General features: G+C 51.1%; 1 protein-coding gene across 12 annotated transcripts; it reads left to right on the forward strand.

The window, feature by feature from the left end:
* Window positions 1–39: 39 nt before the first annotated feature.
* On the forward strand, window positions 40–27,531 carry UBN1 (ubinuclein 1). 12 transcript variants are annotated; one of them, XM_085592545.1, is made up of 18 exons: window positions 40–110; window positions 583–998; window positions 2,567–2,653; window positions 3,547–3,642; window positions 4,172–4,306; window positions 4,753–4,856; window positions 5,978–6,407; window positions 10,641–10,711; window positions 12,393–12,522; window positions 13,035–13,153; window positions 13,615–13,737; window positions 14,562–14,705; window positions 17,458–17,508; window positions 18,557–18,599; window positions 18,908–20,131; window positions 21,500–21,752; window positions 22,058–22,147; window positions 25,079–27,531. In XM_085592545.1, exons 2-18 carry the CDS (start codon window positions 759–761, stop codon window positions 25,186–25,188), a joined length of 3,450 nt encoding a protein of 1,149 aa, XP_085448671.1. In that variant the 5' UTR covers window positions 40–110; window positions 583–758; the 3' UTR covers window positions 25,189–27,531. The 12 variants fall into 12 exon arrangements, 8 of the variants coding, with proteins under 8 accessions (XP_085448671.1, XP_021385334.3, XP_085448672.1 ...); XM_021529659.3 differs by having other exon boundaries at window positions 25,098–27,531; XR_014958550.1 differs by having other exon boundaries at window positions 21,500–22,147; window positions 25,098–27,531.
* Window positions 27,532–27,824: the final 293 nt, after the last annotated feature.

Consider the following 27,824-nt stretch of genomic DNA (forward strand, 5'->3'; position numbering starts at 1 on the left):
CCGCGGCGCGCGCGGCCCGGCGCGAGGGCAGTACCGCCCACGTGACGCGGGCGCGGGCCCGGAGCGGGCCCGGAGCGGCGGCGGCTCCGTCCCGTCCCGTCCCGCCGGCGGTGAGTGAGGGCGGGCGGGCCCGGCCCCGGCGCTCCCCTCCGCCCCGCGGCCGCGCTCCCTGTGGCCGAGCTTCCTTCCCGGGCCCCGCTTAGCCCTGGGCCCCTCTCGGCCACCGAGCCCCGCTCGGCCCGCGCCGGGGCCGCTGTCCCAGGGACAGCGCCGAGCGGGCCTCGGTGCAGCGGAGATCAGGCGGCCCGAGCGCAGCCCCGGCCCCGGGAGGGGCAGCACAGCCCGGTGTTTGTGCCCGGGGCTCCTGGGCCGCGTCAAAGCGACTCTGGCGGGCTCGTTGTTTCCCCGGTGCTGGATTTCCTTCAGCCCTTACAGATGGAGCGCTGTGGCGTGAGGAGAGAGAGCTGCAGTGGAGCTGGAGGGATAGCGAGGAACTCCCAGTGCTGCAGGGAAGACTGGTACAAGGACTGACTTCTTTCTTTCTTCCTTTCTTTCTTTCCTTTTTCTCTCTAACGATTGCAGCAAGCGCTCGCAGCACGGCCCTTTGTCGCTTGCCGGGAAAGCTCCAAAAGCAAAGCACTTGTTCCGCTGTCAGCGTCCTCGGTGATCCGTGGTGAAACCCAGCGACGCGGCCCGCCAGACCTTTCCTGCTGCAATGGGAACGATGCCGTGAGGGCTGGCAGGGCTGGGCCATAGCCATGACAGAGCCCCACCGGGTGTCGTTCACCACTCTGCACGGGCCCCTGAGCAGCAGCTTCCTCAAGAGGTCTCGCAAGGACGAGGCGGAGCAGCCCCCGGAGGCGGAGCCGGCGGCCACGGCCGTGCGCATCACCCTGACCCTCTTCGAGCCCGACCACAAACGCTGTCCTGAGTTCTTCTACCCAGATCTCCTCAAGAGCTGTCGGGGGAAAGTAAAAGGAGGTTCTTCAGGTGACAAGGTGAGTGTCCCTGGGGGGCTGGGGGAGCCTGGGTTGTAGCTGAAGGTCTCAAGGGTTCTGGGAGTTGGGTCTGTGTTTGCTGTGAGGTGGGAGGAGGGTGGGTGAGCGTCCTGCAGGCAGGAGAATTGACCCCCAGGCTGGGGTTCTTGTTGTCAGGCCACACCGTGTCACTCCTTTGCCCTGGCTGCATGTTGGTGTTGGGAGGGTGTTGTGCTGGTGGCAGGTGTGGCATGTGGTGCTCCTTCAGGTTGGAGTGGCTGGATCTAAAGTGAGTTTTGGTACCTGGGTGGCTGGCAGGGACAAAGAGCTGTTTTCCAAAGAGCACCAAAGGAGATATGAATGAAAACTCCTGTAGCATTGAAAGTTTGAGTTAGGAGTGTTTGTCTATGAAAAGAAACTTACTGGATTCTGTTCCTTTTACTGTTTGCCTTGAGGACTGTTAGCAGTCAGTTGATGTTTTATGCCACTTAATTTTGGGGTTTTTTTGAGGGTTGGGAGGAGCAGAGCAGGTAAAAAAGCAGAGCTAGGAGAGTACCCAAACCACAGTGACACTCTCAGAATCCCAGCATAGTTTGACTTGCAAAGGGCCTTAAATCTCATCCCATTTCAGCTCCTGCCATGTCCAGGGACACCTCCCACTGTCCCAGGCTGCTCCAAGCCCCATCCAGCCTGGCCTTGGGCACTGCCAGGGATCCAGGGGCAGCCACAGCTGCTCTGGGCACCCTGTGCCAGGGCCTGCCCACCCTGCCAGGGAACAATTCCTTCCCAATATCCCATCCATCCCTGCCCTCTGGCAGTGGGAGCCATTCCCTGTGTCCTGTCCCTCCATTCCTTGTCCCCAGTCCCTCTCCAGCTCTCCTGGAGCCCCTTTAGGCCCTGGCAGGGCTCTGAGCTCTCCCTGGAGCTTCTCCTCTCCAGGGGAGCACCCCCAGCTCTCCCAGCCTGGCCCAGAGCAGAGGGGCTCCAGCCCTTGGGGATCTCCCTGGGCTCCCCTGGACTCTCTCCAGCAGCTCCAGGTCCTGCTGTTGGCCCCAGGGCTGGAGCAGCTCTGCAGGTGGGGTCTCACCTGAGGGGGCAGAGGGGCAGAATCCCCCTCCTGCTGCCCATAGCAGGGCTCAGCCCAGCCCAGGGGGGTTTCTGGGTGCTCACAGCCAGGGCAGGTCCAGCTGTCACCCACCAACAGCCCAAATCCTTCTCCCAGGGCTGCTCTAAATCCCCTCATCTCCCAGCCTGGACTGATCCTGGGGGTTCCAGGGCAGCACCAGCATTTGGCTTGGTTGAACCCCATGAGGTTCCCATGGTCCCAGCTCTCCAGCCTGCCCAGGTCCCTCTGGATGCCCTCCCATCCCTCAGGTGTGTCATGGGCTGTTTGGCATTCCAGCCCTGCTGGGAGTGCCCTGACCCCACTGTCCATGGCACTGATGAAGATGTTGATCAGCTCTGTCCTAAAGGTTGATTTATCTGAGCTTCTGCCCAGCTGCTCCAGTCAGGATGGGTTTAACTCCTGTGGTTTTCGTGGCAGTGTGACAGGATTGGCTGTCATTTTTTTACCCCTTTTGTTTCTGCAGAAGAAAGACCCAGCTGATCCCTTCAATGATGAGGAAAAGGAAAGGCATAAAGTGGAAGCTCTTGCTAGGAAGTTCGAAGAAAAATATGTAAGTGTTTCCTCTTTAAGTTATGTTATTCTTTGGGCTGGGCAGTGCTGTTCAGGTCTCAGGCAGTGCTTTTAATGCCCACTGGCTCTCAAGGTCCTGTTCTCCCCCAGTCCTTTATCCTGGCTGCCATGTGCTGTTTTTTATGTTCTTTTTCTGTCTCAGGGCTGCAAAAATAGTTCAGATTCATTTATAAATCAGATGAGTCTGATTGAAGCAAATTACATGAACTAAAGTGAGCAGCAAATCACTTACTGTGATTGATAAAATTGAGTTTTCCTTAAGCAAAAATGAATTCCTACGCCTTGTTGCTGTGGCAGGATGGAATGTTCCAGGTCTCTGAGCATGGGGCTGTGATGAGTGCACTGTCCTCAGGACAGTGCTGCATGGATCTGTCTTACCCCTGCCTTTCTGTTCTTCCTTTTGCATTAGTTCTGTGGTTGGCACTAAAACCACATTGTGGTTTTTATACCCTTGGGCACTTTGGGGCTGCAAGTTGTGTGTTGTTTTGTGACACAGATTTGGCCCATGGGTCACCCTGACACACTCTGTGTGTGTTTGATGTCTGTAGTACTGAGTCTGTACCTGCTGGAGCACCTAGAGAAGAGCAAGCCCTATGGAAGAGAGCCCTGGCAGGAATGTTGGAGGGATGCACACCCAGTTCAGTGTGGGGTCTGGCTGGCAGTTTTTCATTTGGCTGCACTGTTTTGTTTCTGTTTGGCAAGGCTTCAAACTGGATTTACCACACCCCACGAGTACTGTGTGATGGGAGCCAGCCCTGGTTTGGTTCTGCTGTAGCTTTTCTGTCCTGGAGCCAGTGTTGCTGCCCTGTGTCAGGGTATCTCTGTGGTACTGGGAGAGAAAAGTGATCACAGTGTCCATGTTTCCTTGTCCAGGGAGCCAAGAGGCGCAGGAAGGACCGGATTCAGGATTTGATTGATATGGGGTATGGCTATGATGAGTCCGACTCCTTCATCGACAACTCGGAAGCTGTGAGTGCTGGGGGCGTGTGAGAGTGGCTAAAGGTGCTGCCTGGGAGGCTGAACCTGCACTGGGAGCGAGCCACGAGGCTGCCAGGGCCAGGGAATGAGAGCTGCTGGGGCAGCTGATGGCAGGAGATGCTGTAGGCATTCCAGCCTGCTCCTGGGGGAGCACAATCTCCTCAGTCTCCTGACCATGGACAGCTCTTGAGATGGCTGGAGCCGAGTCAGGGAGCTTTACGTGATGTATCAGGAAAAGGCTCTTCCCCAGGGCATGGTCAGGCATTGGAACAGCTTTCTCAGGGGTGTAACCACAGCACCAAGCCTGTGTGAGCTCCAGAGCATTTGGACAACGCTGTCAGGGATGCACAGTTGGGATTGTTGGGGTGTCTGTGCAGGGCCAGGAGTTGGACTCAGTCCTGATGGATCCCTCAGCATGTTTTGTGATTCCATGAATCCCACTGCATCTTCCAAGCAGCTGAGCTGTGGAACGAAGTAAGCAAGGTCCCAATGCCAATAAAGTGTTCTCTGTTATTTCCAGTACGATGAGCTGGTTCCTGCCTCTCTCACTACCAAGTACGGAGGGTTTTACATCAACTCGGGAACGCTGCAGTTCCGGCAGGCCTCTGAGTCTGAGGATGACTATGTCAAAGAGAAGAAGAAGAAGTGTCCCAAGGTCAGGAAGGCAGCTTTCTCCATGATTCCCTCTGTTACAGCTCAGAGCTTGCTGCGTGGAAGTGTGTTAACATCGAGAGTGGGAGAGATTCGTGACTTGGTGTGGACAGAATAGGGATAGGCACTTGAAATCCCATTGTATCCTAAAATTTCTTAGTAAAATGAAGCATGTCTGGCATGGGTAAAACTCTGCTGGGTTTACCTGGCTACCTGGTTCCCAGAGAGAGGTGACAGCAGCTCCCTGTCACCCTGGAAGTCACAGCATTATGGGGATGCTGTCAAATGCTGCAGGCAACATGTGCCAGAACCGTGGTGAGGGATGTAGGGGCATTGAGTTAATGAGTCTTGTGTTTTCACATTCCTGGGAGAGGTCCCAAGGTGGCTCTGGGAGTGCTGGTAATGTTGTGGGAAACTCTTTGATTGTGATTTGTTTTTAACCCTCTGCAGAAGCGGAAGTTGAAAGATGGGGGTGAAAAAATAAAGAAGAAGAAGAAGGATGATTCTTATGACAAGGAAAAGAAATCGAAGAAGTCCAAGTTTCCAAAAGCTGGGTAAGGAGGGGAGGAGGGAATTCTTGCTGCTCAGCTCCTTGTTTCAGGCTTCCAGGTGGCTGCAGTAGGAGCCTGTTGCAGTGTGGGGTGGCTCGAATGCACATTGCAAACACCAGCACATTTTCCAAACCCCTGTTGTTTCCCAGGTGGGAAAGAAAGGCAGGGGATGATCAGGAAAGGAGCACAGCTCCACAGCAGCAGTGTGTGAGCAAAGAGGGGCACAGCTGGCTGCAGGAGTGGTGTTTTTGGAGCTCTGTTTAGGCACTGGCAGTGGGAACAGATATGGAGAAGAGAGAGCAAGATAAGAGCTGTTGGGATGAGGCTGTGGGAGGAAAGGCAGGTGGGAAGGGCTCGGGGTGCACGAGTGTGGGGCTGGCAGGGAGGGAGAGGTTACAAGGCAGGCTGTGTTACTGCTCTCTCTGGGCAGTCCTTTGTACTCCTGCCCAGAGTATTTCTTGGATGAGTGCTCAGCTCTTTTGTAGCTTGTGGGCTGTAAAATGGAGTGGTTTTTCTTTTTGTTCTGAGTCATCTCCTGCTGTAGCTCTGTCCATGTTTTGGTCTGCCTGGCCTGTCTCTTTCAGTATCTATATCTGTTGCTTTTCCATTCGTTTCCTGTATTTTCTTCCTAAGCTTTTTCCTTCTTCCTTTAACTATTGTTTATAATTTATTTTTTCCTGCATGGATCTGCTTTTGGGCAGCAGCAGCCCATGTGTCTGATGTGGTGTCACCAGTGTGTGATTCCTTCAAAATGAGCAAGGAAAGGAATTTGCTCTCCTGGTTTTAACACAGCAGAAAGCTTCACACTAGCTCTGTCCTGCCTCAGTTCCTCTGTACTAATTGTGCATTTCCCAACCTTCCTTGCTGGAATAACAATAATATCATGTAGCTGAATGCAAGCAGAGCTCTGTGGAGGTGGTTTAAGCCCCAGCACCTCTCTGCAGTGAGTCAGCTCTGAGCTGAGATGAACAGCCAGAACCTTAAGACTTTTAGAAGCTGTAAAATACTTTTTCTGGAATACTTTTTCAGGGAATTGTGCCTGAAGTGAACTGGGGGAGAGGGGACCCTGTCTGCTCCTTGATCTTGCATTTAGTTCCCTTTCTCCCTCTATACTTCGTTTGCAGCTTCACAGCATTAAATGCAAGTAAGGAGAAGAAGAAGAAGAAATACTCTGGAGCTCTCAGTGTCAAGGAGATGCTGAAGAAGTTCCAGAAGGAGAAGGATGCTCAGAAGAAAAAAGATGAGGAGCAGAAAGTGGTGACTCCTTCCCCAGCGGACCCTGCAGCCCCAAGGGAGGCAGAGGCCATGGCTGACCCTCTGCTGTCCCTCTTTGGCCACGCCAGTGACAGTGACCTGCTCCAGGCAGCCACAGCCATGGACTCCCTGAGCGAGCTGGACCTGGAGCGGCTCCTCAGCGAGTCCCCGGAGGGCAGCCCCTTCCCTGAGGTGGAGGATGGCAGCGACCCTGGCTTGGAGCAGGAGTTCAAGCAGCCACCATCCCTCCCAGAAGGGCTGCCAGCCCCCCTGGAGAAAAGGATCAAGGAACTGGCTCAGGTACAGCAGCTCCTGGGGGCAGAGGGGCTGGTAGGGGGTCCAGCTGTGCTGGGAGTGTTTGTGTGTGACTGGAGGGTCCAGCTGTGCTCTGTGTGTGTGTGACTGGAGGATCCAGCTGTGCTGGGAGTGTGTGTGACTGGAGGGTCCAGCTGTGCTCTGTGTGTGTGTGACTGGAGGGTCCAGCTGTGCTGGGAGTGTGTGTGTGTGTGACTGGAGGATCCAGCTCTGCTGTGTGTGTGTGACTGGAGGATCCAGCTGTGCTGGGAGTGTGTGTGACTGGAGGGTCCAGCTGTGCTGGGAGTGTGTGACTGGAGGATCCAGCTGCGCTGGGAGTGCGTGTGTGACTGGAGGATCCAGCTGTGCTCTGTGTGTGTGTGACTGGAGGGTCCAGCTGTGCTGGGAGTGCGTGTGTGACTGGAGGATCCAGCTGCGCTGGGAGTGCGTGTGTGACTGGAGGATCCAGCTGTGCTCTGTGTGTGTGTGACTGGAGGATCCAGCTGTGCTCTGTGTGTGTGTGACTGGAGGGTCCAGCTGTGCTGGCAGTGTGTGTGTGACTGGAGGGTCCAGCTGTGCTCTGTGTGTGTGTGACTGGAGGCTCCAGCTGTGCTCTGTGTGTGACTGGAGGATCCAGCTGTGCTGTGTGTGTGTGACTGGAGGGTCCAGCTGTGCTGGGAGTGTGTGTGTGTGTGACTGGAGGATCCAGCTGTGCTGGGAGTGTGTGGCAGCACCCAGGGACAGAGCACATTCCCATGGGGGAGCTTCTCTGATCCACTGGGATCACACCTTTGTGTCACTCAGTTTCCTCTGAGTGATATTCTTGAAGGGCCAGATGTCAAGTGATGTCCAAGTGCTGGACCTGGTTAGTCACTGAAAGTGACACTTGAGATTACACCTGATCACAATTCCTTCTTTACCCCTCTCACAAAAGTATGGACCTGATGCAAGAAGTAATTTCCAAAGTCAGTTTGACATGAGTGAAATGTGAATTACTGAGGTTGGAGGGCTACTTTGGGCTGGGATAGAGGAAATTTTCTCCACAGTAGCTGTTTTGGGGCAGTTTTGAATTGTGCTGTAAAGAGAGCTGATAACCCAGGGATGTTTTTGTTACTGTTGAACAGGGAGTGCTCAGCCAGTGCCAAGACCTTTGCTGCTCCTCAGCCCACACTGCCAGTGAGGGGCCTGGGGGGCAGGAGGAGCTGGGAGGGGACACAGCCAGGACAGCTGATCCCAACAGGGGTGTCCCAGAGCAGGGGGGTCATGCTCAGCATATAAAGCTGGGGAAAGAAGAAGGAAAAGGGGGATGTTTGGAGTGATGGCAGTTGTTTTCCCACATGATACGTGTGCTGGAGCCCTGCTGTCCTGGGGATGGCTGAACACCTGCCTGTCCATGGGAAGTGGGGAATGAATTCCTTGTTTTGCTGTGCTTGCGTGGCTCTTGCTTTCCCTGTTACACTGCCTTGTCTCAGCCCATGGGCTTTCTCACTTCTACCCTTGTGATTTCCTGCCCCATCCCACCTGGGGGAGGGAGCAGCAACTGTGTGGGGATGAGTTACAGGCTGGGGTTAAACCATGACAAGGACAAATCCCACCATAATATTTTTAATGTGCTGTGCTGGTAAGGCCACTGAAGGGGTGCCCAGTGTTGTGTGTGTAAAATGAGAGGGTGCAGCTGGAAAGCATTGCCACAGTTCTACACTGGGAGAAGGCCTGGAAAGCCCTGTAGATGGGGCTGAGGATTTGCTAGAAGCGTTTCCGTGTCACAGGCAGATCCTTTGCTGAAGCTTGGGTACCACTGGAGCTGCACCAATTTGGCAGTTGGAGTCCTTTTTAACATTTGGTTGTTGGGGTACCAACAGGGAGTAACAGATTTTTCACTTCTTTTCTGTCAAGGTTGGGATTAAATCACGAGATGGTATTTCTTGTTCAGACTCAGATGTTTATTAGCTCTTATCTATGTCACAGTCTCACAAATACTGAGTTCTATATTATTTTGCTTTAACAAGGTATAAAATGGCTATGTATCTCTCTCTGCAAGACCTTTTAAGGATAAACTGTCCAATTAAGAAATGACACCTAAATTATTTTTACTTTTAACCCAATAACCAACCACCCATGCCTGCAATGTGCCTTTTTTATCCAATTACACAAAACCACCCAAACCCATGGAGAAGAAGGACTAGCCTCTGCCCTAAAACCTCCATCCTGCTTACTGTATTTATAGCCCTAAACTCTGAGTTTCCCACCAGGTAATATTACACACTTCTGTTCAAACTCCACACCAACAATCCCAGTGCCATCATTCCATTTTGGAAACTTCTCCACGGCAGAAGTTCTCTCCACCCATATGCAGAGTTCTCTTGGGGGTCAGTGCCTGGCAGCACAGAAAGTCTGAAATTCTCAGCAGCCAGGGTTCCAACAAGGGAGTGGAGCATATCAATGTCTAGAAGGATGATTTTATGTCTTTTCATCAGTAACTCCTCCTACAGCTGGGCTCCTGGGGGACTCACCCATCTTCTTCATAATGTGCTTTGGGAAACTGCAGTCTGTTTTGGAGAAGGAAAATATTGGGTGCTAGATCTGGGATCCCTTTCTAGCATGTCAAAGTGTGCTTGAGCTTTGTGGTGTGAGGGCTGTCACCATCAGCCTGTCAACAAATGCTGGGAGGTTTTGTTCCTGCTGCTGATGTGGTTTTAAACATTGATTTTAAGTCATAAACATGCCCTGTGGAGCTCTGCCTCCTGGGGCACTTCAGTTTAAAGCACCTCTTACTTAAGTGAGAGATGCTGAGTAACTCCTGTTACTGTAGATAAGCTGCTCTTAGAGAACTGTTCTGCTGAGTTGTGCAGTGGGGGTGATGAGGTGGGAGGAGAGGAGGAACTGAAACAAGTATTGCCACAGCTGATAAAAATAATGGGCTCTTGGTGGATGTTTCTGTTTCAAAAAGCACCAAAATAGCTGTTTGTAACTGTGAGTTAAAGGAGAATATTTTGGAAGTTCCATGGAAGATATCAGGTTAATTGTTATGGTGTTGTGAAACAGTTTAATAGCACAGTCCCCACTGATTTTCCTGCTTAGATTTTCTTGCTGCTGTGTCTCTTTTGCTGGGTTGTGGGTGTTAAGAAAAGAGACAAACTGAAACCTCTGGGTTGGTTAGGACAGTGGGACATGAGCTCAGGTGGCAAGGAAGAGGTGCTGTGCCTCTGCCTGAGAGGCAAGTCTCTTCATCCCGGAGGTGGGAGCATCTCCTGAGTTAAATGGAGCCTCCAGGCATTTCCTTTGACTTTAACCCTCTCCTTCCTAAGTAATTTTCCTATTGAGGATTCTCCTTAGCATGGAGTCTTCTCCTTTGAGAAGACTCCTCACCTGCTGCTGGCAGGGAGGAATGTTCACCCTCTGGGCATAAATTACTTCTGAGTGATAAATCGTGGGATTTCAAAATCCTCTCCTGGTCTGCTTTCCCATGCAAGGAATCACTAACTCATGGTGGTGCCTTGTGCCAAATCCCAGTTCTGTTTATATCCCCACTCAGAAAAAAACTGAAAGCTCTTGGCAATTTGCTACTACCTCATTCATCTTTTGGAATTATTTTTCTGCTGGACATATTTTTCATGGGTGTGATGTTTTTGGGCAGCACTTTGTGAGCTGCAGTCATGGCTCAGGAAGCTTCCTGAACAGGACTTTTTTTTGTTTCCATGGTGTTGACTGGGAGTAACACATCCCCTGGGGCTGTGACTCTTCTCTCTTGGTGTCTTGGCTTAGTTCTCAGATTGATTTAGAAAACCCGGTGGTAATTCTCCTCAACCTTCCTTACTTGTGATGAGGATGAGCTTTCCTGGTCCAGGGACAAGCTCTGTGCTCATATTCCACCATCTACTGAGAAGCTAAAACCATGTCCTGAAGCTGTTGTTGTCCCCATGGCAAATTTGCCAAAGAAGTCACCAAGCCACCTCCTTTGTCCCAGGAAACAGAGGACTCTTCACTCCAGAGTGGTAACTCCAGTGCATCTGGAGAGGAGAATCCAGACTGGGAAGGTCACCAGATGTGCAGGATGTGGTGTTACCAGGTCAGGCAGGGCTGGGCTTGAGCTGGGGAGGTTCACACTTCTGCTGTGACAGAGTTTATTTAATAAAACTGTGCCTTGTTTTGCAGTAGTTCTGTGGTGGTTTCATAGACACCTGGTTGCTTGTGCCAGCTGTGAAGTGCTGATGATTTGTGTTATTTCCTGACTTCCAGGCTGCCAGAGCTGCTGAGGGAGAAGGCAAGCAGAGATTCTTCACTCAGGACATCAACAACATCATACTGGAGTAAGTGCTACCAAGCAGAGAGGTATGGGAAAGGAGAGCATTAGGCAGAGCATTTTTGGTAAACTCAGGAGCAGGTTCAGCAGGAATTGTGGGGTTGTCCTTGCCCAGGTCTTCCAGGCAGAACATGCCCAGAATAAGATGAAAGTCTCCTATAAATGGCTTTCAGTTGAAATATGATGAGCTAGGAGAATGTTGGAGGGAATGTATCCAGGTCTCCTGTTCTCAAGATGCTGCCTCATATTTCTGTGCCTAAATTTGGTCATTAACCTGTGAGTTTAGCTTGATGCAAGACCAGTAAATATCTCCCTGTGAGAAATGTCAAGTATGTTTTTGCTACTTAACATGCTACGTAGAATTATTTATAACTGGGATAAGGCTGCTGTGCTCAACTGGTTCTCTGGGAAAACTGAAGGAATTCCATTCCTGCTCTGTGTTTTGAGGCCCCAAATTACAGAGTGCCAGTGTTGCTCAGGCAGCTGCAGATAATGGCTTCATTCTTCTGCCAGAGGCTGGAGAGGGCTGATGAATGCACAGGGTTTTGTGATCAGTGCAATAATACTGACACCCAGGCTTTAATTTTATTAAGGTTTATCCAGGCACTTGCAGGGAACTGCCAAAGGGAGTTTGGGACTCTGTTTCCCTCTCATTTCCAGGGCTGATTACCACCTTCCAGCATTCCAGTGCTGGCTGCACAAATAGTCCTTGTCTGATGTCAAACTGATCATTTCAGCCTCGTTCAGAGGAGATTTAGACAGATTTGTACAATTTTGCTGTACAACTGGGATCAGGGCAACCCCAGACATGAACACACACAGGAAGAATAACTCACTGTGAGCAGCCCTGGGGGAGGATTTGGGGTGCTGGAGGATGAGAGCTGGACTTGCCCTGACTGTGAGCACCCAGAAACCCCCCTGGGCTGGGCTGAGCCCTCAGCGTGGGCAGCAGGGGGAGATTCTGCCCCTCTGCCCCCTCAGGTGAGACCCCACCTGCAGAGCTGCTCCAGCCCTGGGGCCAACAGCAGCAGGACCTGGAGCTGCTGGAGAGAGTCAGGGGAGCCCAGGGAGATCCCCAAGGGCTGGAGCCCCTCTGCTCTGGGCCAGGCTGGGAGAGCTGGGGGTGCTCCCCTGGAGAGGAGAAGGCTCCAGGGAGAGCTCAGAGCCCTGCCAGGGCCTGAAGGGGCTCCAGGAGAGCTGGAGAGGGACTGGGGACAAGGGATGGAGGGACAGGACACAGGGAATGGCTCACACTGCCAGAGGGCAGGGATGGATGGGATATTGGGAAGGAATTGTTGCCTGGCAGGGTGGGCAGGCCCTGACACAGGGTGCCCAGAGCAGCTGTGGCTGCCCCTGGACCCCTGGCAGTGCCCAAGGCCAGGCTGGACGGGGCTTGGAGCAACCTGGGACAGTGGAAGGTGTCCCTGCCTGGACATGGCAGGGGGTGGAACAAGATGAGCTTTAAGGTCCCTTCCAATTCAAAGCATTTTGTGACTTTGATGATGATGATGGGGGCTCTGTCCAGGGGGGTTCCTGACCCCTGCCAGGGCAGCCAGAGGGAAGCTCTGGATTCCCACACTGAACCAGGCCGGGGATCCGACACTCTGTCCCTGCCTGGCAGTGCCCTCGGGGTGGCACTGCTGGCTCGGGGTCTCTTGCATCCTGCTGACTCTGCGTTTGTCCCACAGCATCGAGCTGCAGACGCGGGAGCTCAGCAGCCAGGTCCGCTCGGGGGTCTACGCCCACCTGGCCGCCTTCTTCCCCTGCAGCAAGGACACGCTGCTGAAGCGGGCCCGCAGGCTCTACCTCTACGAGCAGGTAGGGACAGGCTGGGCAGGGGGTGGCCCTGCTGGGCACCCCCAAACCGCTGTGTCCTCCGTGGGCACTGTCCCAGCACGGTGGCTGGGCTGGGGGCTGGAGCTGGCTGGATTTTGGTGTCCCAGCCATGGGAACGCTTCAGGGTGTTCTGTGTGGCAGCAGCTCTCTGGGCACAGAGAGAAACAGACAACTTTCCCAGGCATCGCTCTGGGATAAGTCTGTGAGAAGATCAGAGAAAAGAATAAGAAACAATTCTTATCTTGCTGCACTTGGTATTGTGAATGTGTGGAATGTGTTACAGAGATTTGTTTACCAAAGGGTGGTTTCTTAATTAACTACTGATGACGATGTTTTAATTAAAAAAATAATGAATTCCACCTGAATTGAACTAAGGTGTGAAAGTATAGGTTTCTCAGTAAAGATTATTGATCAGCCTTCTGTAAATACATGGATTCTGTGTAAGTTACTGCCCAGTCTGGCCCGTTGTGCTGACAGCTCCGTGCTCGCTGCAGGGTGGCCGGCTGAAGGAGCCTCTGCAGAAGCTGAGGGAAGCCATTGGAAGGGCCATGCCAGAGCAGGTGGCCAAGTACCAGGAGGAATGCCAAGCCCATACTCAGGCCAGGTTTGCCAAGTAAGCTCCTCATTTGCTCATTCCCCATCTGTAGCTTTTCCCAGCAGGCTCCCTGTGGCCTGGAGGCTGCTCTCCTGAAGTTTGCCACCTCTTTTTGTTCTGTAGGTTAAATTTGCTGATGGGCATTGATTGGCCTAATTAAGCTGTGTGTGCTCTTTGTGCTGTCTGTGGCCATGCCAGCTACAGCAGCACTGATGGGACCAGAGCTTGGCTGAAGGGTTTTGCCTGTGCAGGCATGTTCTTGGGAACATGGCAGCCTGGGAACAGTCAGGCTGGATTAGTCCCATCATCTCTATTACAAAATATTGGGAGATTTCCTAACCTTCAGCCCATAGCTCAGTTTGCACCCAAAGGCAGAGATTGCTGATACTGAGCCCTCTGTCCAGTGCTGTTCAGAGATACTTAATCCTCCCCTTGAACCTGCAGGACGATCACTTCCACCTTTTCTGTCTCCATTTTAGGATTCTGGAAGAGGAAAAAGACAAAGAACAGCGAGTTTGTTCTGATGATGATGAGGATGAAGAAAAGGGAGGGAAGCGTGTCGCGGGCCCACGGAAGAAATTCCAGTGGAATGATGAAATCAGGTTTGAATAACTCAGATATTAAGCAAACTCACGACCTGTCTTACTCTTTGCAGTTGGCAGTGAAGCATTTTGGTGTCTGTGTTCTGTTTACAAGGCAGTGCTGGTCACCTGTAGGAGCAGTCAGCTTGGAGGTTGGTGGCACATGGTGTTGTTCATGGAAGCCATTACTGCATTTATTGCATCTCACCCTGAGAGAAGTGCTGAGAAGCCTCTGTGCAGAGTCCAAAAGAGAGAGTCAGATCTTTGGGAACAGAAGGGATTCAGCTGAATTGCTGACGTCCTACAGCCCAGACTCTTGACATGCCCAGGTTCTGGCTGTGGAAGCAGTTGAAGCTGTTGGGCTTTGCTCCCCCTGGCACTTGGGGGACTGACAGAGATGGGAGTGCTGAGAATAGGGGAGAGTGACAAAGAGTAAAAGGAAAATCAGTCCTGCTGTCTTTTTCTTCTTATTCTGGATCCAATCAATTTGTGCTGCTGATCCATGTAGGACGTAGCCAGCTGTGCTTCCTGCCTTCTCCTTGCTGAGAGGTTCAGTTCTGTGTTTGTTACTGGTGCCTGTGGCTCTGGCACTGCTTTACTGCCTCAGCTGCTTCAGGAGGTTACACTGGGAAGGGGTAACAAGACTTTTCTCCCTGGTGCATCCATGTGTGTGCACACACAGAGCAAGAAATGTGCCTTTCCCTTCTCCTTTCCTGAGGAGGCAGTGCAGGATTGTATTAGCAAGGTGTGTCTTGGTGTATTTATCCAGCCTGGATAAAGAGAATGATCTCCAAGTGGGAAAGGTCAATCTGCATAACTGTATGTGAAATCTTCCTGTTCCTCAGGGAGCTGCTTTGCCACTTGGTGAAGATTAAATTGGATGGTTATGACCTTGACAAGAATAAGGCTCAGTCTCTAGAGGATTATGTGAAGACCTTCCTAGAAGGAGAGGTGAAGCCCCTTTGGCCAAAAGGCTGGATGCAGGCCAGGTGAGCAAGAATCAAGGGATTCCTTGTCCCAAGGGACCTGGGAAGGTCATTAGTCCTGCCCTTGCTCAAGGAATTGCTGGCTTCAGCATTAGATCAGAGTGCTCAGGGCTTTCATATGTGGAATTTTGGAAATTCCCAAGGATGGAGATTACCACAGCATCTCTGGGCTCCTGTTCTGGTGCTTGATCACTCTTCAAGAAATCTTTGCTCCTTATTTCCTATAAGAATTCCCCTTGCTGCGCTGAACTGAATATTCCCAGCTTTTGTTTTTTACTGTGCACCTTTGAGAAAGGTCTGGTTCCATCTTGTTCCTGTCCCCACCACTCTTTAGGTAGTGGAAAACTGCCATTAGACTCCTCCTGGGGCTTCTCCTTTTCCAGGTTGAGCAAACCCAGTTTCCTCCACCTCTCCTTGGCTGTCATGTGTGCCTGTTTCTTGGGATGTCTCCAGTTTGCTGGCATCTCTCTTGGATTGTGGGGACCCTGAAACTGGATCTGTGTCCAGATGTGTCCTCCCACGTGCTGAGCAGGGGATGGTGTGCTCTCAGCAGGACAACTCTGCAGCAGTGGCTTCCCTTCCCTTGCCCCACAGGTCCTTTCCTGCAGGGTTGCTGCCCAGGGTTGTTCCATTCCAGCTGCAGGACTTGGTGCTGGATTTACTGAGCTTCACAAGGTTTCTGTTGGTCCCTTTCTCCAGCCTGGGAAGGGCCCTGTGAATGGCAGCCCTGCCCTCCAGCATATTCTCCCCTCTCCCTCTGTCCCTTTTCACCTCATAGGTGCCTGAGTGCAGCCAGGGCTGTAAATGGCAGTGCTGAGTAGCCCTGGTGCTGTGTTGATGTGAGGCAGGTGCCACTGGCAGGTGGAACTGGCACTGAGGTCAGGCCCACGGCCAGTCTGTGCTTTCTCAGCTCTGTATTACAAAAGATCCTTTATAATCACAAGGGATACATTTTTCAGACACTTTGGGAAGTCTTCTCTGGAGTATTCCCAAAAGAAGGCAAAGTAGTAAAGTTTTAGGGGCTTATTAGAGTCAGTAGAATTTGGTGTGGTTTCTGTACCCTCACTGCTGTTTCCTGCTCTTTCCCACTCTCCATCATCCCTGCCCTCAGCTGGCAGTGGCAGAGAGCCACACAAATGGCAGAGTCCCTCTGCTGGGACTGTCATGACCTTCTGACCTGCTTTGTTTTGCTCGGTACTTTTAAAGAAAGGACAACTCTGCAGTCTTACTTGTGGAATCTTTAAGGTTCCTTCCAACCCAAGCTGTTCCATGATCTGTCTCTTCGCATTTCACCAGCTGGGCAATGCTGTCTTCTCTGCTGAATTTGCTTTTTGGGTGTTGGGAGCTAAAGGAAGATGTGGGTAGCAGTTCCTAAGATCAGGAAGTACGAGTGGCACATCAGAGATCCATTTGGAGATGTCCAGGGCTGTTTGTTGCAGTTGCACGTGCACAGGAAGCTCAGTGCTGAGCGTGGTTGTAGTGTGCTGGTGCAGGAGCTGAAAGATGGCAGTAGGAGGTGGGGGAAGTTAGTGCTTAGTTAATGAAGATTTACCCAGCCTGAGGCTCTCAGCTTGCCAAGTTTTAAAAACTTTTCTTTGAATAAATGGAAATTAAAATCTTCAACTCCAAGTTTGATGTTGTTGGGCATTCAGGTGTTCACCCAAGTCTCAGTGTAGGAGGCACTTCCAGTGGTACAGTAAGTAGTGCCTCAGTAAAAGTGGATTTCCTGGTTGCTTTCCAGTGGCTCAAGGACAATGGTTTCTTCTGCTGAGACTTGAAGTTAGATTTGATCTTTCTGGGTCCCATCCAACTCAAGATATTCTCTGACTTGGTTTAAGGACAGAGGGTAGAGTGACAGCCACAGGAAGGGATTAGTAACTCTAGGAAAACTAACAATTTTATGGATAAGTCAGCTTGATTCACTGTCATAATGGTCTCAGAAGTTCATCTGTAAGAAGAACTTGAAGGTGGACAGAGCAGCAATTTCCTGGATGAGTTAGAGAGACCCTGCCATGAGTCTCTTTCCTCCTTTTGAACTAAGAGATGATTAACAGAATGTTAGGTTAACATAAGCTTGCTTTTTAAGAGAAAAATGATGACAAAAGTCTGTTAATACCAGCCAGGAATCACATTCCACGTGCCAGTACTGGAGGAATGTCTGTAACTCCTCCCTGACATGTAAGAGGGCAGCTGAATGGCAGCTGCTTTGGGTCAGAGAGTGATTGAGGAGGCTCTGGTTGACCCTCAGTAGTGCAGGGCTTTGAGTGGAGCTCAGTCTGTTGGCTGTGCTCAGTCAGTCCTTCCAGAAGGGGCTGTGATGTACAGAGCCACCTCAGCTCCAGGCTGGGGCACAAAGGCAGCACAGACCCTTCTGCATTGCTGGGTGAGAGGCACAGGAAGGCAACTTTCTCCCTGGAGAGCTCTTGGATGATCTCTGGCAGCAGGAGGGCCCCGAGTGATGATGATCTTGCCTCTCCAGTTGGCTTTATAAGCTGGCAGAGCTTTTTCCTTAGGCTTTGTCCAACCACTGCCTTAAAGGCCTTTCCAGTGCCCACAAGCATTGCTCCCCAGAGAGAGAACTGTGTGGGGCAGCTTGGGATGATCTTCCTGGCAAAGGGCTGAATATTTGTTTGCTCTCTGTGGTTTCAGTTTCACCAAGTCCCCTGCTGTACTCTGCAGCTCTGTCTCCAGTGATCCCAGCTGCTCTACTGGGTCTTGCTGGATATCACTTCTCATTGCTCTCTTCCCTTCTTAGGACACTGTTTAAGGAGAGCAGGCGTGTACATGGACACCTCACATCAGTCCTGTGAGTATCACAGCATTCCTTTGGAGTGAAAACTGGTGATCTCCATTCCCTGGGGCCTGGGGGGATCCTGCAGGAGCACCTGAGCTTGCTTGGCTCCCCCCACATATACATCAGCACTGCTTCCTTTGGGGAGCTCTAGGGAGAGCAGCTATTGTGTGTGACATCTCCCAACACTTTCCTCAGATGCTTTAGCCTTCAATAAGGTCAAAAAGAACAACTTTAAAGCCAGGTTGTCTCTGGTTCAACAGCCTGGAGTCAGGCCTCTGTGCTGGGGAGTGGAGTGTGATTACTGCAGCCTGTTCAGTTGGTCCTTGCTGGATTCTGGATTCCCTCTTTCTTGTTGCCTGGTTCAAGGAGGGTCACCATGAGCTCAGACTAGTGAAGGTGGGTGGCACACCAAGAGCCATCAGAATCCAGCTGGGCAGGGGCTTTAATCCAAAGGGTCTCATGGATCTTGCTGGTGGTTGATAACAGATGAGGACGTGGATTTAGGCGGGTGTCAGCTTGGCAGACAGTCCTTTTCTTGGCATGGGTGAATGAGGGGAAGTGGAATAGGGTGTAGAGTCATCCTTCCCTCAGCCACACCACCCAGCAGCTCAGGGATGTCTTGTACCAGAGATTGCATCTAACCAGATCTATTCTCTGGGAGTTTGGCAGATGCTTTTGCATCCTTGGCTTCTTCTGGGAACCCAAAAGAAGGGTCTAACTTCTGCAGAATAGTCTCTGTGCCAGTTTCTCTCTGGGCATTGCTGTAGGAGGGCAGCAGTGGGGTCCTGCAGTGGTGCAGGATGTGTGTGTGGGTGTTTCACTGCTCTGCTGCCCTTCCAAGACTGCTCCACTCCCTGATCTGCTCCCTGGGTGGGAGCTGGGGCTTCCAAGAGCGGCAACCAAATGTCATGTGGTTTTGAATCCTAGCAACCTGAGATGCTGCCTCTTCCCTGCAAAGACTCAGTGGATCATCACTAGCAGGGCCCAGGTGTGCTCCCCAGCTGGCTCCTTCCTTGGGGGCAGTCACTGAGCCATGTTTCTCTTGTCTCCCTCCAAACAGGGCAAAGAAGAAAGTTATAGCTCCTACCAAGGTGAAAGTGAAGGTGAGTTCTATTTTCTGATTCTTATGGCTGGTGTGTGCCAAAAGTCAAGCAACTGCCACCCTGAGCCCTGTGTTTGAGCTTTGTATCACCTACTGTGAAATGGCTCTGCTCAGTATTTGGATTGGAAAAAACAAGTGGAACAGCAGCTGAAATTGATGGCAGTGGCAGTTGGGAGGGAAGTGGAGGAGCATGGGCAGAGAATATGTGTATCCTGCCTTTTATCCCCAAATTGTGAACCTTCCCTCCCCTTTTCAGCAGTAAACCCTGTCTCTCTTCTGACTGTGCCTTCTCCTGTGATGCTGTTCCAGGACTCTTCCTGCAAGCCAGAGAGGAAGCTGTCGGTGTCTGTCCCTTCCCTGCACTCGAGCAGCACCTTGGCCATGTCCTCAGAGCCCCAGGGAGGAGCCTTGGGCATCAGTGCCCAGACCAGGGAACTCTTGTCCCTGGGGACAGCCCAAGCTGCCAGCAGCACTGCCACTCCTGCCACCTTCAAGGATGACTCCTTGGATGAGGACTTGATTCACAACCCCACCTCCTCCCTGGAAGCAGTGTCCAAGGAACTGGCTGTGCTGAACAGCAGGGCAGCAGGGAGCCCTGACTTTACTCTTCCTGCAGCTCCAAAAGCTCCAGCAGAGAAGATCCCAACTCTTGCATCCTCAGAGGAGAAGAGGACATTTCCAAAGCCCAACCCTTCCCCTACATCATCCTCTGGTTCCCTCCAGTCTCCTCTAAACTTCCTAGCTGAGCAGGCCCTGGCGTTGGGCCAGTCTTCTCAAGACAAGAAGACAGAGAACTCTAATTACAAAGAGCATTCCTGCCAAGCCTCCCCCAGCAAAATCCTTCCTGACGCCCACCAGGCTAAACAGAAGCACCACAGCCTGGTCAGGCCAGGCCACGGGCCCCCAGCCTCGGCGCCGGTGCCGGGCTCTCAGGTGAAGGTGTTCCACCCTGGGGCTCAGCTCCAGAAAACCTTCACCTCCCCAGCTCCCTTTGTCAAACTGCAGAATCCCAAGTCCTCCACCCCTCTGCCCCAGCGCTCCCTCCTCCAGCAGGTCAAGTCATCAACCAAAGCTCAGAGCTTCCATTCCTCCACGTCCCCAAGCAGTGCCCAAAACTCCAGCAGCTCCCACAAGAGCCAAGGCTTGTCCTCATCATCTCTCAGCTACGCCGGGAAGCACTCGGGTGGCTCCAGCTCTTCAGGACAATCTTACAAATCGCCTTTCGTCGCTGGGTCCCTCTCCAAGCACGGGGCTTCTTCCAGCAGCTCCTCTGGAGCTCCTGCCAGCCAGGGCAGCTCCTCTGGGGCTCTGCTCCCCAGCGTTCCAGCCCCTTCCCCGGGCTCGGCCTCCGGCCGCCCGGCCTCGGGCTCCTCGGTGAAGAAACCTCCCGTTCCCCAGAAGCTGACCCTGGTGGCACCTCCCGGGGGCTCCAACGGAGATTCCAGCGGAGGCACCCAGGGGGTGGCCAAGTTGCTGACCTCGTCCCTAAAGCCAGCTGTGGTCAGCAGCACTGCAGCCTCTACCTCTGTGCCGGTAAGGGGGCTGTGCTGGGAGCTCTGCCCCTTTCACCCCCCAAAGGGGGCACTTCAGAAGCAGTTGCTGAAGTTCTTGAATGACTGTCTGGGTTGCAGCTGCTTTAGACTAGAAAGTTGTGGCCTTTGCCCTGGGCTTGCCCTCCAGAATTCCAGCTTTCATTTTCAGCTTAAATAACCACTAAGCTGAATACTGTGCTGCCTTCCAAAGGGCAATTTTTGCCCTGGCTATGTCATGATCCTGCCCTAGCTTTGCAAGTTATGGGGACAGTAGGGCTCCCGTTTGGATTAAGAGAAAGTGCAGTAAGGTAATTTATCACAAGAGATTAAATTCATTGCATAAACTTAAAGTATAATGATGACTTTGTCATTAATTAGATCTATAAACTTAGCCTTCTTTAAATTATTCCAAGTAATTTTAATATTATTACCACTTTTGTCATGACTGGCCCATAGAGTAAATTACCTGTGGTTATAGAATCGTGGAATCATTCAGGTTGGAAAAGCCCTCTAAGATCATTGAGTCCAGCCACTCCCCCAGCACTGCCCAGGCCACCTCTAACTCAAATGCCACATCCACATGGCTTTTAAATCCTCATAGATATGGTGACTCCACCCCTTCCCTGGGCAGCTGTGCCCCAGTGCTCCATGGAGAAATTTTCCCAATATCTGTTGGGACAGAACATTTCAGGAAGGACTTCTGGGTTGTCAGTACAGACTTGTGTTATTACAATATTGTATGACTTAATGGTATAAGTGGCTTAATTTTTATCTATAGGAAAAAAGTAATAATTCCTAACCTTGTATTCATTTGTTGTTGGCTGCTTATGCCTGCCTTCCTTTGTGCCCCATGGAAAGAGCTGGGAAACACAAGGAGTGTGTTTAAATGGAAAGCATGTACTGCTCAGCTTATATATTTTGTCTGTTCCTGAGCTGGAGAGCTGGGAAGGCTCAGGCTCCCCAGTGGTGCCTGTCTCCATGAGAGAGATCCTAAATAGCATCCTGGGGTGCCTTGGGTGTCAGACCATGGTGCCTGGAGTTGTCAGCAGTGTGTGCTGCCATAAGTGAGCAGGAAGGATACCCCTGGAACTCACAGGCAGTGTGGAAACTTTTTCTCTGCCTAATGAGGCACAATTCCAGAGCAAGGGAGTCATGGAGGCAAATCCAGCGTGGCCACATTCTGAAGAGCTGGCTCGCCGATGGCCATTTGCAGATGGCCTCAAGTGTTGGCATCTCTTGGGCCCTGGCTGGGAGGGTGCTTTTTCCAAGGGGGAATTCTCAACATTCCATGTTTTGCAGATCTGTAAGTATGAATGATGCTGTACCTTGATTCTCCCCCTCCTGACTGACCTTTTCCATTGCTTTGCAGAAAGGAACTAGTGGAGCTGTGCTGCTAACAACCTCTTCCTCCTTAAGTGTACTGGCTCCATCCTACAAGTCCAACAACCCAAAGCTGCCAGCTGCCCTGAGCTCCACCCCGTTAGGTATTATCTCTCCTATTCATTCTTTCCCTCTCCATGTCATCTCCTTCAGTTCCGACTCCTCCCCAAAAGCAGGAGTTTCCAAGGATGCAATAGTTACGGGACCTGCTCCGGGAACTTTCCACCACGGCCTCGGGCACAGTGAGTATCCTGCTGCTCACCTGGGTGTCACTTGTGCCTGTGCTGTCACACAGAACATCAGTGCTCTGCTGGGCTGCCCCATTGCACACCAGCCCATCTCTCTGGCTGTTGCTTTGTGCTGTGGTCCCTGCTTTTGTATCTCCAGCAGTTGCATTTGGAGAACCTTGGGCACATCCCTAGAGCTCGCCCAGAAGTGCCAATAACTGGAACCCAGCCTCTGCTAACTGCTGCAGCTCCTCTGCTCATTTCTGTCTTGGATGTGTATTTGTTCCTTTTTCCCTCTCCTCTCTTTGTTTTCTCTCTAGGTCTTCTGGCTGGTTTGCACTCCAGCCCCCACCACGCAGCGCCACTCCCACACTCTGCCCTGTCCACTCATTTACCACAGAGTTTGCCAGGTAACTTGTCAGATGCTCGTGTTTGTCTTCTCCCTCGTGAGTCTATCTCAGCAGATCCTTCCTTCAGGGCTGGAGCCAAAGGGGTTCTCCATGTTTTCCAGCTGTGTGGTTGTCACTAAAGCCTCTCTGAGGTACAGAGTGAGGGGCTGGGAGCAACCTGGTGTGGTGGATGTTGTCCCTGCCCATGGCAGGGAGTGGAACAGGATGGGCTTTAAGGTCTCTTCCAACCCAAGCCATTCCATGATTAGGGAGAAATTCTTGGCTGTGAGGGTGGGAGGCCCTGGCACAGGGTGCCCAGAGCAGCTGTGGCTGCCCCTGGGTCCCTGGCAGTGCCCAAGGCCAGGTTGGACAGGGCTTGGAGCAGCCTGGGCTGGTGGAAAGTGTCCCTGCTCGTGGCAGGGGTGGAATGGGATGGCCTTTAAGGTCCCTTCCAATCAAACCATCTTGGATTCTGTGATTTCTGGAATGATGAGTCCTCAGTGGTTACAGCAAGTGTTGTTTCCTGCAGATACTCGGAGTTATCCTTCCAGGATGAAAGCTGTGCCTGTTTGTGCACAGCCTGCCAGGACTGCCCTGGAATGAATATTCCAGCTCTGGGGAGTTTTATTCCTGGTGGCCTACATAAAATGTGTCAGACCAGACTGTCTTGTGTCTGTGCACTGAGTTAATTGCCAGCATCTCCTTCATGACAAGTTTGTAGTGTAAAATGCAGATTGCTCCACTTGCTGCTCACAACGTGAGGATTTGGCAGTTAAGCCTGTTCCTGCCCCAGTTTGATGCCTCCAGAAGTGATGCATAAAACAAGACTTTTCCAAAGAAGGAGAGAAGTAAGGAAAATTCAAATTCAGCGCCAGCAGATCATGTTTACTTGCTTCAGGGAGCTGCTTACTCCCCTGATAACTCCTATTTCTGCTTTCTTAGGTGTGTTCTTTAGCACTTCAGTGCAGTTCAGTGCCATTATCTTAGTACCTGCTCCTGTTGGGATGTTCTTCCTGGGCTAAGTGAGCCTGATTTAGGAGTGCTAGCCTGGTCCTGTGTGCATGGATAACCATGTAGCATCCTGGAGGAGTCATGGAATAAAAGGCCTTTGCTGAGCACCGTGCTTGTTTGCTGAAGAAGGAAGAGTGTGTTGTGCACTCATGGAAATGCAAAGAATCGGTTGGGTTTGCTTCCTTTGCTGAAGTTTGCTGTGGGTTGTGCCATGCTGCTGTGGTAGAGCTGAAGAAGGTCCTGGCAGTGATCACTGGTGTGACAGACCCTTCCTTCTTGTTTGTAAATCACATTTCCTGGAATGAGACCAGAGATTGCACCTTGAACATGGCTTGTGGAATATATTCCCTGTCACTGAGGAGCAGCTCTTTGTCCCTTTAGCTGAGGGAGTTCAGAGTGATCACTTCACTGTTGTTCATAGGGCTTATAACAGAAGAATTTTTTGATGTACTCTTCAGCAGGATGTAGGGCCAGAAGAGAAAAGACCACTGGGAATAAGTGAAGGAAAATTGACCATGGATCCAGCTTCAGCAAGGACCTGCTTTCTTACTCGGTGCTTTCACTTAAAGATTGAGATGGAGCCTGGTGCTGCCATCTCTTGGGACATTCCCAATTCTGGTGTTTTGGAGGAGAACACAGTAGATATTTAAGTGACTCCCATAACCTTAAAATGAATTCCTGTGTTTTGTGGCACAAGCTGTGTTTGGCTGTGCCACCACGTGCCCACAGCTACATTGCTGTGTTTGAACACTGCAAGGTGCGTGGGAGGTTGCTGCAAATGCAAGAGAATCGATGACTTAAATAAAAGTGCTTTTGTCCATGTTCATCCGAAAGCCTCTGAGCAAAGAGCATCCAGTGCTTGTCTGTGTGTGGTCGGTGCTTCCGTTGCTGGTGGAGGTTCCTTGTGCTGGGGCTGGGAATGTGGTGCTGGGAATGTGCTGGGCTGAGCTCTTGCATGCAAAGGAGCTGTTCTTGGCCTGCAGGAGAAGCTGCTGCTGGGTGCCTCTGCTGCTTAGCCACACGTCTCAGTACTCCCATTTGTTCATCACAGTCTGAAGTAGTTTTAATTGCTCCTGGAAAACTTTTGCTTCCCTAAATTTCCTTCCTTTTTCTCTCTTCAGTGCATTTTCTCTTGTCCTCCACATCCATTCCTTTCTGTTCCATCAGTGGTGAGATTCCTATGGATCCTGATGCTATCACTGGCCACCTAAAGCCTTCATTTAAAAAGCACCTAATTCAATAATTAAAAAAATAATCAATAAAGCACCTAAATCCCTTCCTGAAAGGAGTTTCTAGGTTAGGGGTTTGCCTCTTCTCTCACAGAATCAGTGACAGGACAAGAGGAAATAGGAAAGTTGAGGTTGGACATCAGGAGGAGTTTCTGTATGGAAATGGTGGTCAGGCATTGGCAGGGGCTGTCCAGGGAGGTTTGGAGTCCCCATCCCTGGATGTGTCCAGGGAAGGCCTGGACATGGCACTCAGTGCTCTGGGCTGGGGACAAGCTGGAGATGGCTCACAGGTTGGACTCCGTGGTCTTGGAGGTCTTTTCCAACCTCAGTGATTCTGTGATTACAACAGCAAAAATGTACAACAGGTTACTTCCAACCACCTGTTGGTAAAGCAACCACACCATGTATTTTGGGATTCCTGGAGGGGGAGATGTGGCAGGGCGGCTTTAGAGAAGGGCACAGGCTAAGGAGTTCCCTGGCAGCTGGAATTGTGCTGAGGGGCTTCTGCTGGGAGCCCACAGGGGACCTTCAGTGCTTCCCTTGTCCCTTCCCCAGAGGCTGGGCTGCTCCCAGTGGAGAGATGTCTCCAGGCACATCCTCTTCTTCTTGATCCCTGGGTGCAGGGAAGGAAGAGTAGGTCTTTCCCTCTGTGCAGAGGCCTGGCTGTCCCAGCTGCCCACCCTCCATGGGCTGGTGCTGATCCCCTTCCCAGCTGTTTTATTTTCTTTCAGATGCTTCTCAGCTTCACGGCAAAGGGTCCAATGCACAGCAGCGCAAGTTGTGACGCCTGCAAGGAGGGGAGCTCCAGCACCCATAGGATAAAACCCAGAGGAACAGGTCATGGACTTTGGATACCAGCTGTGTCTTTTGATTTTTTTTTTTTCCTATTTCTTCTTTTTTTATGACAACTGGAGAGACTGAACTGCAACAAGGAACTCATTGGGGTGTCTGCTCAGAGGCTTTCAGAGCTGAGCCTCACACATGGGGCCACCTGGAGCCATGCCCTGATGAGAGGAGCCTTTTGTAGCACTGTTTATTGCTGCTGCCCTTCCTGCATTCCCTGGCACTGGCAGGAGCTGGAACTCACAGGGAGGCTTGGGTGGTCCTGCAGTGGATTCCCACCCACCTGTGTCTGTAGCTGCCAAGTACCTCCAAGTCCAGTTACCTCCTTGGTCTCCCCGTGGAGGGTATGAAAGGTGCTTCTTTCTTCTGCTTTGGATTTACTTGGATAATTCTAGCATTGCCAGTGCTTTCTCAAAGACATTTGAGTAACTTTCCAATTGTACTATAAAACTGTGCTACACTTAATTGGAGGATTTAGCATTTCCTGTGTGGTGAATCTGAGGAACCACCTGATGTTCCCCTCTGGAGGAGAAGGAAGACTCTAGAGACTAAAGACATTTTTAGATGCAGTCATTGACTTTTAGAATTCTACTTCTTTTGAGTTTTTGGATTTTTTTCCCTCCAAAGGGATGCTTTTTTCCTGCTCAGTTTTATCCTCATTGCCATCGAATGCATTGGATTGAATGAGATACTTCTTAGCATGTCACATGGATCGGAAGACATAATTCCAGTGCCTTTTATGGTGGAGCAAGAATGGACTAGTGACACACATTTCAGCCCTATTTTGTGTGCTCCTCAACCCTTTTTTAATCATTCTGTATTTAAAATGTATTCTGGTTTATTTAATAGAGCTTTTTATGGTTGCACATCAGAAAAAAACAAACAAAAAAAAAAAAAAAACCAAAAAAAAAAAACCAACAAAGCTGCACTGTCTGGACTTCAGTGGTGACCTGGTGACTGAGCACAGCCCCAAATCCAGCAGGAGCACCAGTTCTCATCCCAGTATGTGCAGGCGGGTTCCAGGCCCTCCCCTAAAGCCATTCTTTCCTAGGGTTGTGAGTTAGGATCAATCTGGTGGGCAGAGGGAATGAGCGAGATGAACCAAGGTCACGACCTGTCAAATGAATTCCAGAGAAAAACACTGCTCTCCTCAATCCTACACCAGGATCATGTGCTCAGCACAGCCGCAGGTACAGGAACCATCTGCAGTCAGGGGGTGTCTTTTCTTATTCATTTTTTTAACTTTAGAGCTAAATACTCCCCCTGTGCACCCCCTTTCAGGCTAAGGCAGGCTGAGGCTCCACCTGAGCTTTCTGAGGTTTGGTTTCCTGCTCTGCCCGGTCTGTCTTCTCTCAGGCCCCCACAGCCACATCCCAGTTGTGTAGGGGTAGTGCTGATCCATGTAGAATTTACTGGTATTCCAAGGAAAAGCTTGTAGCTTCCTCCTTGAGCTTTGGGGAAGCATGCTGACCCCAGGATATCAGCAAATGTCTGCTTTAGTTTCCTCTGGTTTTTATTAGGATCGGAGAAAGAACTTGTTTTCAATTTGAGCTGATACATAACTGCCCAGGATCAGTGAGTTGATTGTATTTCAAATTAATGGAACAGCTCAGATTTCAAGTCTGTTGACAGAAAATACCTAGGCTGTAGCAGAAGAGCCAAAAACAGAACTCGTGTGGGTAAAAGGAAGCACAGATTTCTTGGTGGACTCTGAGCAGTGGATGTCGCGTGGTTCCTGTTGAAGGTCTCATCCTGAGGGGTGCTTGGCACCTTCACCTTCCCCTGGGAGCCAAAAGCTTGGGACACCTGGCAGGACAGGGGCTCTCAGTGAGTGACTCGAGGTACTGGTTCTCCTCCCTCTCTTTGCTTTCACTTGAATGCTTCTGCTGGGAAGCCCCTGGTGCACGGCCGGAGCAGAATGCCCTCCTCCTAGGAATTCAGCGAAGCCTCTTGCCTCAGGGAAATGTTTATGTGGTGGAAATTCTGTGGGATATTTTTTCTTTACATGCTATAATGAATGAGTGAGTGGTGTGGAGCAGAGTGGCAGCAAGGCAGGCCCATGCAGAGCAGCTGATGGGAAGCCAGGCTGGCACTTCTGCCTTGGTGAGGCAACTTGCAGCGCTTCCAGGATGGAATGGGGAGGGATAGGCTCCCTTGGCACTTACCTGGGGATAGCAGTTCCTTTTGGGTGTAAGAGCTGCAGTTTACTATTCTATTTTTTTTATGTGTGTTGGCACTGTCTTGCTTAAGATGGTGGGGGTGGTATGAAAAATGTTAATCTTGTACAGAACAACTCAATAAATTGTTTCAAACTTTCCAAAACACTTATTTTCCCCAATCTCCTTACCTCTAGTTCCCCTCATTTTTTTCCCAAGAATTTTCTGTTGCAGCTTGGATGCTCATCTGTATCTCAAGTGAGTAATGAATTATTGACTGTTTTAAAGTCTCCTACATGGTGAGTGAATGGCAGCTGTGTTACAGCTGTTGGCAGGGGGTAGGAATGTTTCTTCTCATTCCCTGTGCTCCTAATGGTGCTTGAAGTTGGTCTCTGCTTTAAAGGACCCCAGAGGTGCTCAGACCCCAGAGCACCAGTGAGATCCTGATCCCTTCATTCA

Source organism: Lonchura striata, chromosome 14 (genome assembly GCF_050655825.1).
Source record: "Lonchura striata isolate lonStrDom1 chromosome 14, ASM5065582v1, whole genome shotgun sequence".
Lineage (NCBI taxonomy): Eukaryota > Metazoa > Chordata > Aves > Passeriformes > Estrildidae > Lonchura > Lonchura striata.